General features: G+C 44.8%; 1 protein-coding gene across 9 annotated transcripts in view; it reads right to left on the bottom strand.

Moving 5' to 3' along the window:
* TSPAN4 (tetraspanin 4) overlaps positions 1-15979 on the bottom strand; it is a 396192-nt gene that overhangs the window by 174010 nt on the left and 206203 nt on the right. For 7 of the 9 annotated variants that reach the window (XM_085224349.1, XM_085224346.1, XM_085224350.1 and 4 more), the window contains one exon: positions 7269-7348. In XM_085224349.1, coding sequence (XP_085080475.1) covers positions 7269-7331 — 63 coding nt within the window. In that variant the 5' untranslated portion in view covers positions 7332-7348. Of the gene's footprint in view, positions 1-7268; positions 7914-7939; positions 8166-15979 lie in introns of those variants that run through there. The other 2 variants (XM_010711140.4, XM_010711139.4) reach the window with 2 other exon arrangements.

A 15979-nucleotide genomic window follows, 5' to 3' on the forward strand; every position in this document is an offset into this window, starting at 1 on the left:
AGCCTGTTTTAAATAAGAGACTTAAGTTCTTTAATTCTGAGTATTGCACCTCGCACCAGCTGTTGATCACTAAAGTTGGCAACTGCAACAAAGAAAAGCCATGGAGGGAAAAGAAAGTAAACTTCATACAAAAAAAAAAAAAAAAAAAAAAAGCACAAATTGCCATCTGCATGTAAGACAGGTGGCTGCTTGGTTTTCCTGACCCCACAGCAGAGCTTTGCTTCTTTCCAAACTAAATCCTATAAAAGCATGAGGTGCTGGAGGAGGAAGAACATGAAATTAGCAGCACGCACACTGAACGTGTGCAACAAACAAAATCAGCATTAGTGAATCACTGCTTTGTTTTCTCATGGTCCTCATGTAGCATTTACCAGAATCAGAAAGAAATTTACAAAATACAGCTGGAGGGAAATGGGGAGCTTTAGTCACCAGGATTTTGCTGGTCTGGACTCAAGCCACCCTGATGTGTACGGCTCAGAGGGACTCCAAGAATAAGGTGACACAATAGTGGCTGCTGCTGCACTATTCTGAGAGCAACTGAGAAGAAACAAAGGTACCACAGTTAAGGAAACAACAAAGAGGGCTATAGTAGCAGCCTGGAAAAGCAAGCAGAAAAAAATCCTGAACTTCTCGAAAGGCTCTGTATGAAAACTTACAAGACCAGGTCATTCTGGTCCTTTGTCCTTGGACATCAACCTTCTGCCTTGCCTAAATTACCATTTGAAATATACGGCATCCTTAGAGCAAGTCTCAGTTGTATCGCGCTAAATTATAAACCTCTGCATGCATTCACACTTGAAGCAGGTTGGGAGGCTTTTCTGGAGGGTGTTAGTTTTTCTATTGAAGACAGATTTAAGATGCGTTAGAGTATGACAGTCTAATTACAGACTGCAATTTCAATTTCATTTGCTTCTGTTGCATCCTGTGACAGTCAAACATTTCCTGGAGAAACAATTACAGGACAGTACTAAGAAACACAATTTACTGACTCCAATCTTCATGAGTACGCAGATTTCATTCCATCCAACTCCCCATTTCATTCTGACCTAGCGCTGATCTCTTCATACTATTAATAGTCCAGAGAAATGTCTGTACATATCTTAAACATATTTTATGTTATTCATACAATGACTTTTGTGGATTTGCTATCTTAAGCAAAAGTTGGATTCTAAATAAATAAATTGCATAGCAGTATTAATACATAGTTAATACATTAATTAATTTAATTCATTAAATCATGGTTAACTGTGTTTGAAACAGCAGTGTCTGGAAACTGAGAACGATGGTAATGATCTCATCTGCCTTTTGCTTTACTCTGTATAGCTCTGTATTGGCTGGAACAGATTTAACATTAGTCACTGTCCAAAGGAGGGAATAACATTTGCAGCCCTTTCACTCATTGCTTTAAAAGGACAGTTTCTGTACAACTATAACATGTCATATCCTGGGGCTTTATCCACTGCTGGGTTTCCATGGCTTTGTACTAAGTCTGAATTAGATACAGCGGATAGATTGGACTGCAAATCTTACAAGGCTAGGTGCTTAGTCCTTACCAATACTTGTGGCCAAAAAACACATCAGTACGTCAGCAAAGCCGAAGCTACTCTTACTCATGAGCAACGGGAGCAGAAGCTGGAAGCAGAAGCTGGCCCACAGTGGGCAGTTTGAAGGTGGTATCTAATATACAGCCAACTTTAAGGCTTTTTTTTTCCTACTCTGTTAAGAGCCTTCCTAACCTGGTTTCCTAGGGGAAAGAAGATTATAAAATTGAACTGTTGGCTGTGCATCTCACAAATAACTTGCAAGTCCATTTGTCATTGCCAGCCTGATTTGACAGATACACAGCCTTTCAAAGTCACTGACTTCCCAAAGTTTATGAGAAGATATGCATTTAGGCAGTGAATGCCTTAGCAATGCCTTCACCGGGAGATAAAGCTCCAGCATGATCCCCAACCCCTATTAGACATCAGAATCTACCCAGAAAAGAGACAGTATGAATAGCACTGCTATGGAAAAAGCTCTAATTGCTGTTCATATAAATCAGACACCAGGTAATACAATCATCTCTCTCTCACTTGTATCAGTTCTCAACAGTTCTGCTTCTCACAGCGCTGCCATTTTTTGAAGTCTGTAATTCCCATATCAAATGAGTTTCCTATCTTTAAAAGCAATGCTCCTTAAAATACATCCTTGGAGAGCCTTCACAAAGTCAGAGGCAGAGATAAGATGTCAGTCAGAGACTGAGCAGCTCCTGGAGGAGGTAAATAACAAAGGAGAATCAGCTGCTGGGAGGTAGGTAGAGAAAATGGCATTCTGGGGTAAACCTCCCACATATTCAATGCATAGGAGTAAAGCCTGTGCTGCTGTTCAATTACATTTTTATTTGTCACAGACTATCACAACAAGATACACAAATGCCAAAACACCCCTCTGCCTCAAACCAGCAGCCACACCTGGCCAGGGGTGCTCAAGAACCATCCAGTGCTTCATGGGGTATTTTCAGACCAAGTTCCTTCCTCCTGCTGCTGGGAGTACACGCTGCCCTGCACGCTGTTCTGCTGCGTGCAGCCCTCTAGATATCATCAGCACACACACAGTTCTTACATGAGATACCCATGAACACTTGAAGTACAAGGATAGAAAACAATGCCATTAATGAAGGACTTCTCACTTTCATTTCTCCTTCTTCTTTCCCATGGCATCCAAGTAATAAAGCTAGGCTGCTGGCAGCAGTGCTAGTGCAACAGGCCAGCAGCACACATTAGTACAGAACCTTCTAAACCATGGTTCACAAACCATCAAATAGCTGCAAAGCCAGAGCAAGAGCCCTGCAGCTCATCACTGGAGCCAGATTAAATAGGTTCTTGGGGTTTGTTTCCTACACAAATACTAGTCCATACCATTCCCACGTGCCTTCTATCACTTCCTTCGCTCTGTTTCCAACCACTTTGGATCTGCAGCATCTCAAGACTGGATCAGCTGAGAATTTTCTAGGGACTGAATGGTAAAACAAAGCAGCGAACAATGAGCACCTCAAAACAGTAAGCGCCTTGCCTCATCTCTTATAGCAGTAAGATGGAAAGCAAAGCTTCAGCTGCTCTGTGCTCAGTGGTCTGCAGACCATACAAGTCTTCAAGCCACAGGAACACATTTCCTTGACTCCTGGAGACCTTACCTGCTGGAACGGGAGGATCTCTTCGCTCACCATTCTGAAGACGTGGAGTTCCTTATAGTGCATACAACTCTACTACATTTTAACAGTGGAAAGGAGACGAGACATAGAAATGGGGAATGATACATTTCAAACTTCTTTGCCTCTTGTCATTTTATTGCTGTCTTCTCTGTATATGCCAATCTTTCTACAACAGAACTTTGAAAAATCTTGTGCTTTACTGAATTTCTCTATTAGCCTAGAGTATTATCTGAAGAGTCAGATATAGGCATTCAATTCTTTGATGGACAAATTGCTACCAATTTAGATGGTCTTCTCTAGCACAGGATTTCTAAGGAGAGCAAGCACCACTGGAAACATCAATCAGTGCACTTCTGTGCATTGCCCTTCAGAGCAGTTTGGGAGTTACAAGTCAAAGAAAGTAGGAATGCTGGCATAAACCAAGGCGGATTAAGGAGATGACATCTTTCTTTCTATAGCACTCTCACAGCCCTTAAGATACAACTTAATTCTTTTTACCAAAAATATTTTTTTCTAAAAAGAGAAGGCAAGCAGAACCTTGGATTATAAGCACAATAAAAGTACAATTCGCTTTACTGACTGTCATAAAGCATCTCTGGATGTTTGGAGGACAGAATGTGAGGAAAAAAGATGTTCTTCCTCAAGTACTTCACAGCGAAATACAAATATTTCATTATGAAATAAAAGCATTCTGCTTTGAGATCACCTGATGCTGTCTTTAGTCCCAGCGGTTTTAGCAATTCAACAAAAGAAAATGGAAGTTTATAGCAACAAATAAATCAAGCAACTCTTCTGTATCAGGTGACAAAAGTCATCCTCAGAGCTTGCAAAGCAGAGCAGTGATACAAGGATGGCAGCTCTGCATCTGGCAGGACTCCAGGAAACAGCCTCTGAATGGCAATTCCCATCATAGCGGCAGTGCTGCTGGCTAATAATGTCTTGTCCACGTCCCAGTACCTTCATAGCCCATGGTAGCCATAAATGCGCTGCCCCTAAGTTCTGCAGGACTCTCTGAAGAGAGCTATTCTTGGACATATTCAGCACCAACACTGTGAAGGCACCTCAGCCTCTGACATTCATGAAAGAGCTCTGTGTTGCCTTCAACAGCCAGAAAGGGGAGGAGAAATTTGCTCTATTTTATATGACAGCCTGTAAAAGTTTTACAACGTGAGCGCAGCACCTAATCCAATAAAGCTCGCCAGGAAGATTTAAAAATCAAGGGCTCTGGGATTTTGCTTCATACAGAATCACCAGATTTATAATGAAGGATCATCTCAGAAACACAGAGTCAGTCCTGCTGGAGTTGCACAGGACTGAGGTCTATTCTTCTGTCCCACTGCAGGAAAGATAGTTGGTAGTGCTGGGGAATCATAGAATGGCCTGGGTTGAAAAGGACCACAATGATCATCTAGTTCCAACCCCCTGCTATGCGCAGGGTCGCCAACCACCAGACCAGGCTGCCCAGAGCCACATCCAGCCTGGCCTTGAATGCCTCCAGGGATGGGGCATCCACAGCCTCCTTGGGCAACCTGTTCCAGTGCCTCACCACCCTCTGAGTGAAATAGGCTATGAAGATGCACAAAATTGACTGGAGTTAATGAATGGGAACAGGAGAAAGAAAATAGAAGCATGCTTTGTGAAGAAAATCAAAGCATTTTGCCATAACAGAATAAAAATCAGGAGCAATCTGTAAAAGGCATTTAATTCATTTAATGTAATGGCTGTGCTTTAAACATGGAAATAACCACAGCTTTTATTTGGAGCATGAAAGAAGTAATTTATCCTCTTACTTTCCATTGATTGTTACTACCCAGCTACCTAGAGAAGGGTAAAAGGGGAAGCAGGATAAAACAGCAAAAGTTCTTTGGTAAGCGTGTAAGCAAAGAGCAATCCTGTGTTCTGGCAGAGCTGCTTCTCCCTTAATTGCACAGAAAGTAAAAGCTGACAGATAACTGACATCAACTTGAAAAACAACAACAGCATCATCAACCTGTAATCGTTCCAAGACTTTTGATCATTAAAAATAGACTTCTTCTCTTCTTTTACAAAAGACAAGTCAGCTTAAACTAATACTTTTAAAAATAATCTCTTCTCAGTTGCTTTCTCCAGTGTGAGAAGGTAAAAAGCTGCATCTATTATAACTACACGCTGTGCAAACCTCATTTGGACACGATCATCATCAATCACTCCTGCTGTGCAGGTAGCATGTGAGAGGGAAGCAAACCACTGATCGTGCTGCAGTGTTTGACACCACCCACTCGTTTCCCTGCTTGTACACTTTGGTTCAGGGAGAACCCAGTTCACACGTGGTCATCGTCTCTTTTTGGGACTTGTGTCTTTTCTCTCCCTTCAGGCATTTGAGAATAGCTTTGATAGTTTCAGGGGAAGGAAAAACCTTTCTTTCTTTCTTAAAAGATTAAGGCTCCCCTACTGAACAGCATGCCAGAGATACACTACCATGTGTGATCTTCCTTCTGTAAATACGCAGACATTACTCACAGCAGCACCTTTTCACATCACACGCATATGCTTCAGTGGAAGATGAATATTGTAAAAGAAATCAGAATGCAGCGAACATCCTCTGTGGCTGTGCCACGCACAGTCCTGAAAAGAGCTATTCACACCACCATCCGAGTGCATTTCTCCAGCACACACTTCAGCTAGCTGACAGTTATAATCTTGACTGGAGACAAGGCTTAAAAGAGCATGAAAACTAGGTGGACTAGGTGGTTTTTTTTGCCTTTTTCAGAAGGCTCTGGAGTAAGGTAGAATAAGTATTGGATGATTTTTAGAAACCAGAAGCAACCAGAGACAGACAACAGCCTCATCGACATGCCTCCTTACCAGCAAACAGAGGATTAAAGACAGCAACCTCCTCGTACCGCACAACTCTGGTTAGTTACTACTGTGCCAATTCAGCAGACTTATGTTACTTTATCACACTGAGCTCCTTGGCATGACTCGGGCCAGCAGAAGTTGCCCACGCCTTGTGTTCCCTGATGCACCAGCACTGCAGCATGCCTGCTTTTAAATAGCTGTACAGCAGTGCAAGCTAGAGAACAGCCTCTTCAATCTTACGCAGCCCTCCGCAGCCCTCTGACAATTTCTGAGAGCACAGAGCATCAATAGCCATGACGTGGTGACATCCATCTGCAAACACCCCCCCCTCCCGAAGTGCCAGGACAGAGGGCTGTCACTTTGCAACACCCCCATTTCCCTTAGCATGTTAACAAACCTCTGTGCTCTGTGGAGGGATGAGATGTTCTAAGGCACCTCCCAGGGGCCTCAGAGCAGACTCCCAAATCTGGATGGGCAGTTTTCTGTGCTAAAAGTCTCTTCACTCTCTGAGCAATGACTTTACACCCTATTCTTACATGGCAAACAGCATTTATAGCTGCACCCATCGCCAAGCTCCTGCAGTCTCCTTCTGCAGCCCGTGCTCCTGTTTGTGGCAGTGAAGTGTCCGACCACCCTGCTACTGACAGCCACCTCATTTATCACAACAGTGATGTAACGCTGCATGCTTCTATGTTCCATCATGGTGCCCTGCTGACACACGCACACCTCACGCTGAGTTGATGAGCTCCTGTCACAGAGCTGCAGCCCCAGAAGAAGTGAGGTTTCTCTCCACTTCTCAGAGCCACGTGGCAACGCTAGGACCCATTGCTGGATAGGACAGAGAGCAAGTGCCTGGAGATTTCAGATACAGGCAATAGCACTTAGATGAACCAAGCTCGCCATCCCTGCTATAGTGGTGGACGTCAGCAAGCGCTCAACTTCACACTCATGAATGGCCTCAGTGACTTCTCTGAGACCATGCATGACTTTTGGGGCAAGTCCATCCAAGAACAAAAGCTTGGTGCAAAAAAGCTGAAGAGCATGAAATGAAAGGGTGAAGAAAACCTCAGTAGGTCACCCACACCAGTTAAGGAGGCCAAAGAAAGGCTACCCTAGCCACCATCTTGCTCAACTTTCAAGTTCAAACTTTTGAGCACAAAAGCAACAACAAGTTTACTTTCTATCTTCGTAAACAGACAGAAGTACAACCGTCTCGCAGTTTCACACATGTACTCACCCAGAAGAGAAGGTTGAAGACAAACATTAGGTACTTGATACACTGCAGGCAGTTGTGAGCCATGCTGCACCTCTTCAGTTCTAGGAGAAAAATAAATGAGAGATCCAGGTAAAAGACAACGTACTTGTTTCCCTTGGGGGACGTGTACTTAGCCTTGGTGGCCTTAGGGCCCGGGTTGGTGTGGAATCCAAAAAAAGAGTTGCTGGCAGCCCCAAACTGGCCGCCATACATGCTGCTGTAACGACGGAAAGCGCCATTTGGGAAACTGTAATCCTTGCTGTCCAGGGACGGGCTCCGGTGGTAGGTGGACTCATCGGTGCTGGACCTGCGCATGGTGGCTCCGGCTCGTCCCGTCGCAGCTGCTGCTCTGACAACCGTCAGGTGTCGGGGGCGCGGGTAAAAGCTTTGCGGTTTCCTTTCCTCCTCCTTGCCAGCAATCCCCTACTGCTTTGCACCAGCTGTTCTTTTGTCTGCCATCCTGTCAAGGAGTTGCACGGGCTTTATGGCAGCAAAGTTGGAGAACTGGAGGCTGCTTAGCCAGGAGTTAGGGAGCGGCGTGCTTCCGCGTGAAAAAGACTTCTGCACAAGTAACCATTCCCTCCGGCGTCACAGCGGGTCCCCCCGGCCCCCCCCCGCTACCAAAGAAGAAAAGACAGAGAGATATACTGTACCCAAAGCAAGGGATTTTAAAAAAAGGAAGCGTGATCTCGCTCGGATCGCAAATGCCATACAACCCCCCAGCTCCACATGCCGCACGCGGAGCAGACAGCGCACGGGGCCGGCGGTTATCCCAGAGACCGGCCGCCAGCTCCCGCGGCCCCGCGCTGCCTCCGCGGCCCCCGGAGCCCCTGGGCGCGGAGCGAGGCAGTGCGGAGCGCGGAGCCCGGAGCTCCGCCCCGCAACGCCGCTCCTCCCGCTGCTGGGCGCGGAGCTCCGGCCGCGGCCCCGCCTCGCCCTGCCCGGGCGGCTCCGGTCCCAGCCGAGGCCCCGTGCGGGCCCGGCCGGGCCGGGGGTCCGGCGGTGCCGCGGCTTTAGAGGGCAGAGAAGTAATCGCGGTGGGAACGGAGCTCTTGCATCGAAGCATCGTGCCGGCCTCAGCACAAATCGGCACAGACAAGCGATTAATTAAGAACAAATTAGCAAAAGTGAAATGAGCTGGGTTTGCACGTAGCCCGAGCTCTTCGCCCTTGCAAGCCACCCTCTAGTTCTGTTAATTTACAAACGGCAAAGCCGGAGCCTAATTATTTCCTTTCATTTCCTCCACGAGCTCGAAAGACGGCGCGAGCCTCGTGCGAGCTTCGGGACTGAGCGCAGAGCTCGGGCTGATGCCTCCCGGGCCATTTGTTCCAGCAACTCTGGCTGACTCCTAACGTGTCTGCCTTTCATTTCCCTACCCCTAAGCACAGCGATTTCAGGGCCACGATGGAGAGATTTCCTGCCTCCCTGTCCCGCAAGCAAGGTGTCCCCAGCTAGGAGCCTCTCGCCCTGGGGCACAAAGCCAGCAGCTGTTCTCAGCCCAAGCTTCCCCTGCACTCCTTGTGCTTCCAATGACAGTCTGCCACCAGCCTTCCTCTCTGTGCAGTCCTGGACTGGTCTGGCAAAACATCAAAAATAATTCAACTTTTTTTTCTTTGTTCCCTATCAGCATACACACAAATTTGCCTATTAGATGGTGAAAATTGGACACAACTCTATGCAGATTGTGTTGCAACAAAGTCAGGTCACATAATCACTATTTAACAAGGGTGCCCACTGTATTGCAAGCATGTAACAAACTCCAATTTGGCATAATTACTGTCCACTTCATATCTAGAAGTTCATGAGCAGCTCGCTTTTAAACCTATCTGGGTAAGAGAAAACGTAGAAATCACTCAGCGTGACATTATGGTAGGAAAACAGCAATTCCCAAGTAAATCCAATCCTTAACAGAAGTGGAATACCCCGTAAAGCCAGGATGTGGGGTGAGACAAGGAGTTTCCAAATGCTGCTTCTAAATGAAGTGGGGTTCTTCAGACGGATGCAGAAAAATGCCCGCAGTAAGCAGGGTTCCTGCATGGTTATAATGGGCACATTTCCCCCTACCTCTTTCCACCAGCAACAGTGAGGACACTGCACTGAACTGACAACTTTTTAAGGACACTTCAGTGCAGAATTCAGCCCTTGAGTTGCTGCTGTTCTTCTTGCTCACTTTAATATCAGCACGTTAAAAGGGGCAGGGATGTGCTGGCACTGAAGGTTAAGCCCTTGCAGGCACATAACCTTTTGGTAGTTTGAGCCTAAAATCCCAGCCTGGGCCTTGTGACTTCTGTTCACCTCTGTTTTCCATCCACTTACCCTTTCACTGGTTGCATCTGTGTATTCCCACCCTGGGGCCAATCCATATCGATTCCTCAACACAAGAAGCAAACACTGTGCAGCCTCACCAGCACAGCTTAATGTGCATTGATTTTGGTGGCACACTACCATGTGTGCTGTAACAGCTCTACTTCTTTCCCTCTTACACCTCAAAAGCTTCCCCTCCTCTTTCCCAGTGGCACACAGTGTTTCTGGACCCCAAACCACCACCTATTTTCATACCACTTTGTATCAGCCTTTTATTTCACCCACTGAATGCTGCTTTCCCTTTCTGTTCCACCATCTCACTGTCACACATGCAAACTCTGTCCCCTTCAGGTCGCACTGATGCAGTTACTGGGTCACCTCCTCATTAATTTAGTCCTCATTAGTCCTTAATGGTTGCACTTGCTTTCCCTAATGCTTCCTGTCATTGTCTTCAAAACTCTGTACCTGCTCCAGCCCTGCAATGAGACAGCCCACTCAGCAGCCTGCTCCTGAGCATCCCATAAAAGCTGTAAAGAAGAGGGCCATAAAATAAAATAAATTCTGCTCGAAATGACTACTAAAATATACCATGTTAATGCAGGGTATGTGCCTGGCAGCCAGCGCTGTTCTGCTACAAGGGGGGGCTGCAAAAGCATGCACGAGAGATTATATTCACTCCCAATAGTTTCAGTCAACAAAACAGCTAAGATTAAATGTTCCTGTGAAAGGGGGAAAGCACTGGGGTTACAGCATCACAATCAGAAGGGCGACCACTTTAGTAATTCACTCCAAATGGTTAATTCCTGCTTTCTGGTGCATACAGAGATCACCATGGAAAAGCACTAATCGAAACCATTTGCAGCTGCCTGTCCCCTTCAGCAACATGCCCAGCGAACAATCCCTTCTCTTTTTTGGCTCCTGCCCAACACGCTCTTAACACTCCAGCAGCTACTGCTTGGTTAGGTTCAATTCAGAGGCTTTATAAAAAACATGCATCTTCCAAAGACTAATGGGAACAGTTCTTCTTCTGACCTGAGGGTGAACCAAAGTTCAGGGCCAGGCTGGCGGTGTTGGTGAAGAGAATAACACGCTCCTGATGGAGCCCTTCATTTGTTTGCTTTCCTAGATCTGTCTTGCCTCAACGTAGAGCTGAGAGGGAATCTCACCTACATCCATCGATATGTGAAAGGAGGACAGAGGAGGTTCTGCTCAGTGGTACCCAGTGCTAAGACAAGAGGCAGTTGATACAAACCGACACGCAGGAGGTTCCCTCTGACCATCAGGCAGCACTTCTGTGCTGCTTGGGTGCCAATTGCCGGCAAAGATTTCCCAGAGAGGCTTGGGATCTCCTCCTTGGAGATCTCCAAAAGCCACCTGGATGTAGGCCTGGGCAGCTGGCTCTGGGTCAGAGCAACCCAAAGGGCCTGCCCACCTCAGCAACCCTGGGATTTTGTGAAGGAGAAAGCCAGACTTCTTCAGCTAACAAAACCTAAAGAACTTTAGGTATTCACAGCTGCACGCACTTGCAACTTCTTTAAAAATTTACTAATGCCTCCAACAAAACTTTGACAAAGACTTCCTTCAGAAGCAATTTCACTTACGTAGCAGACTTAGGGTAGTTTGGGTTTTGTGCTCCCCCCACCCCCCTCTATTTTCTTTCTTTTTTTCTTTACAAATAAGGAAATTTGCATGAATTAAAAAGGATCTTCCATAGTTAATAGCTCATCTCCTTCTGCTCACATGCCACCTGAAGTCATGATCTTTGGTTTATGGAACAATTAGTTGCTATGGAAATAACATAATCAGATACAGAGAAAATATTTGGGGTATGATTTCCAATGTTCTTTATTTAAACTCGTGCACAAGTCACTTGTGCAGAAACTTTGCTGCCTTTTACATGCTCTCATCTACATAATAACTTTCATCACTTCTGCTGTACATTCCAATACATACATATTGGTATTGATACATGCACGACTCACACTAAAGGCATTCTTCACTCATATTTGAGCATCTGCACGTCCAAACAGTAATGAGAGTGCCCATGTATGCAGGTGAGACGTTGTCAAGTCCAAATTAACAATAACAAAAACTAACTGTAAAGAACTTACTTGGGATTGGGCCCCTATACCCTGTGTACCACAGAACTCCTTTTCCATTTGTGCTTTCTGTGCTTTTGAAACCCTATTATTTGCTAACGATTTCCTTTTTTCAATCCTAGAGCTTTTAAGTAAGGAGATTCTCTGCTGCCCCAGCAAATTCTGCTTACTTCTAAGTCCTGGATAGGGAGGATCACTGCTCCAGATGAAAGATAAGCAGTGCCAGCCGCTGAACTCAAGAAGCAGGAGCTTCTGCCAATGCCCTCAGTAATAAAGAACGAAGGAACAGAAATAAAGAATATGCCTGACACCCTGTACCAGATGAGCTGTGGCCCAAAGAAAACCTTTGTCAGGACCTATCTTTGCGGTGTCAGCAGGTCTTAGCAGCACAAATGCAATTTATGTGCTAGTTTTCTTAAAATCAGGTTACATTCTCTAACCTGAGAGATCAGCTGACGTTCAAAGAAACATCGCTTCAAACACATGCGTGGCACTCAGGATCTTTCTGTCAAGTATAAAGCAATCAATCAGGCACAAAAATCTTTCAACTACACACAGCTCTGATAGCTTCGAAAAGAAGGTATTTTAAAGCAGAGGCAAACAAAACACTGACTTAAGAAAAAAAAAATCAAAGATTCATCAATGCTCCTTACAAAGTGTTTGCTTTTTAACATCTTCATGGATTTTTCCCCGAGTATTCAAAATGGGTTGTGTTCCTGCCTTGCACCCTTAAAGCAGGGCTAGGGGTGCAAACACAAAGATAAGTTGCTCTAAGTAACTTCAGCTGCTTTCCCAAGGCAGTGAAGGCCCAGCAACGTTCACTGATCTCACAGGGCTCCAAGTGCTCAGCATGTTTGAGAATCACATCACGTAGAGCCCAATTCCACAAGGTGCTCAACCACAATTTTCACTGTATTGAGATATACACGTACCTCAATAGTAAGCATGCACTTAACGCTTTTGTGAGCAGGACTGCACACAAGCCTGAGAAACGTCTAAAAGGCTGCAGATGGAGCTGGACTCTGCATATAGCTACTATAATAAAAAGAACTGCTCCTTGAGCATGTCTTTGAGGCTGATGCTTCTCAGATTTACCAGCAAAACTGGCAGGGAGGGGCATTCACCAAAACCAGAGAAGTTTGTTCAGCTGGCTGGAAATGGAGCAGGAAGCTCCCCTGCCAGCAGCAGTCAGAAGATTTGAGTAAACACACTGAGACCTAAGGGCAGCTAGAAACGTCACTTCTGCTGCTGGCATTGCTGGGTCTTGCTGCCATCTTGCTCCTCAGATTCAAGAGACCTCTGCTTCCTTCTAAGTCCCTTAGGCTCCTTCCAAAATCCTACCTTAAAGATAAATAAACTTTTGATTCTGAAAAGGGCTGAAAATAAGATCCCCAAGGGAGGAACAGCTTTCCTTTTCATCTTGAAAAAAAAAACCAATAACTTCTAAGAATTAGCGAAAGGATATTATATTTTATGACACATAAGTACTGTCACACCAACTCAGAAGGCATTTCTTATAATGTAAGCTGTGCCAGAGAGCTTAAAATTGAAACTGAAATATTAAAGAGACTGCAGCAAATTAAGAGTATTTGAAGAGGAATAATAAACAAAAACAATAGATGATCTTCCAATATTTGAAAGGAGCATATAAACAAGAGGGGTACGACTGTTTATGAGAGTGAATAGTGATAGGACAAGGGGGAATGGTTTTAAACTGAGACAGGGGAGGTTTAGGTTAGATATTAGGAGGAAGTTTTTCCACACGCAGGGTGGTGAGGCACTGGAACAGGTTGCCCAAGGAGGCTGTGGATGCCTCATCCCTGGAGGCATTCAAGGCCAGGCTGGATGTGGCTCTGGGCAGCCTGGTCTGGTGGTTGGTGACCCTGCACATAGCAGGGGTCTAGAAACTAGATAATCATTACAGCCCTTTTCAAACCAGGCCATTCTATGATACTATGACGCTATGATGTGATGATGAAATGTTTAATATTAAAATGGAATGGAACTGCACAAAGAAAATGCAACCAGAAAATGCATATCTATATATTATCAACCATTATCCCTTTTCCTTGATGTTGTAAAGAATTGTAGGGCTTTTATCATCCCACATGCTAACAGCAAATAGCAGTGGATCTCTTATTGTTGACATCTCCACATCCATTCAAGCAAAAAGAGAGGAGCTTCTACTATCAGAAAAAAAATTTATGGGCAGGAGCACAAGCTTTGCCTTTCTGCTTTGCCATTCTCAGCATTCATAACACTCCTCAAGTCAGACATAACTTCAGACATACCCTCAAGTATATTTTTTTAAACAGATAACACACACAGGTAAACAATTTAAAACCACAGCCAAGGATTTACTCCTAGAAGATATATTAGTGAGCATAATAGCGATAACACATTGAATAAAAATGCTCTCTTAAAAGAAAGAGAATCATCCGCGCTGGAAACCATATATCTGTATTTACTTGTTCACATCACCACAATCTGGCTCTTTATATTTCACTGTCAAAATCTGTAAGTAAACCATTTCCCTATGGAATGGCACAGCTAACAGAGAAAGAAAAGGCACCTGTACTTTACGGCAACAGAGTTGTGATACCTTTCTCGTAAACGTACCTAAATTCATTCACAAATGACAACACAGAGGCTCTAATTCAGCAAAGTTGAGCTGGCCAAAACAACACTAAACTCATCTCTATTTGTTACAGCACATGGTGGTATTTAAATTTAATGACAGTGCTTTGCTTGAACAGAACTAAGGATATATGCAAGTCCTTTAAAGATAAGGAATGAGAGATATTAGATGTTTGAATTCAAGTGCTCTCACTGAAAAGGTTCCTACAAAGTATCTGGTTAAGCTTCAAAGTCCTCACCTGTTCTGCTTAGACTGAGATTCTGGATTTAAAGCCAATGTATCGGTTTTCATCAGGATCTCAGATATTCCTGCCCTGTAGGAAACATCTGGCACAAGACCTGTGCAAAATTTAATCCTGCTCAATCTAAGCCCTCACATATGTTAACCTGCTAAAAACGCAAGGTCAATCTCTTCTGTGGTCTGACCTCTAAGCAGTCTGTTTGCTGTGCTATATTTTCGAGGATTTTTTTAAAGGTAGATTCACATTTAAAGAAAATGATTTCTGCATCAGATCACTACAAAGTCAGCTGAGAAGTGATTGGGAGCATTTCCACAAAGAATGATGGCTGCTCGCTGTCGGGAACCGGTGTGACGGCAGCTGTTAGCCCCGTGCTGAGCAACGGCAGGTCTGTGCCTGGCCTTCACTGCTCCTGCAATCACAAACTCTGCAAAGAAGGGAACCAAGTCAAAGTTGGCTTTCATGAGATGGTGGTGCAAATCTGATTTTCCCCCACTGCAAACTCGAGTCTCATGCAGCTGGAAGCTGACAGCTTCAGATGAGAGGAATTTATCATTATTATTTTAGTGCGAGAGCAGTTTGCTGATTGCAGCTTGACAACTTGAGTTAATTACTTGATGAAGGGTCTGCCACACACTGCCTGGCTCCACATCTGTGGACAACAACAGTCAGCAGAATGAAATCCATTCTTAAAAGGTCTTCAGTCTTTTCAATCCTAAGCTTAAAATCACAAAATCCACATAACAAAATGTGCAGATCAGGGGAATTACACCAGAGGTTCCCGTTTCCCCAGCCCTTGGGACAGTCCAGTCTCTGCAGCTCATTGAATCTCATAAACACACCTCACTTCAAAAGCATCCTCTCTTCCTCCTGGAGTCCCAGCGGTTCTCAAGATAACTGCTTGGAACTCAACCTGGCCACACTCCCTGATGGCCGCTTTCCCATCAGGTAAATAACAACTCACAAGCTTTCACCTGCTTCTGCCAAACACCAGGTGGGATTTACCAGCCTCGTCAAAGAGATTATGTCAAAATTGCCTGGCCTTACCTGTTAAATCAGTGCATGGAACCCATATGCTATTTTACATCCAAATTAGCAAAATGTTGAGACTCTTTAGAAAGAAGCCAGATAAAATAATACACAATGCCATAATCCTAACCCTCTGAGAAGTGGTGATGTGCAAATAGCACGGAAAGCTGGCTGGGATGGGAGCCACATGGGGCCAGAGCCACTGAGTGGTGAGGGAAGGGGGATCACATCTCACACTGGGAATTAGAACAAGACACTGCCAGTAAACCAGAAGCCTTATAAATGTGGCAGCTGCTGCAGAAATTAAGCCAGACTCTACCTGTGATTATACTGTATAGCTTGAAATCTGTGTTTTCCTAGTTCTTCACATAGACAGAAAAAAAAC

The sequence above is a fragment of the Meleagris gallopavo genome, chromosome 5, assembly GCF_905368555.1.
Source record: "Meleagris gallopavo chromosome 5, MGAL_WU_HG_1.1, whole genome shotgun sequence".
NCBI lineage: Eukaryota > Metazoa > Chordata > Aves > Galliformes > Phasianidae > Meleagris > Meleagris gallopavo.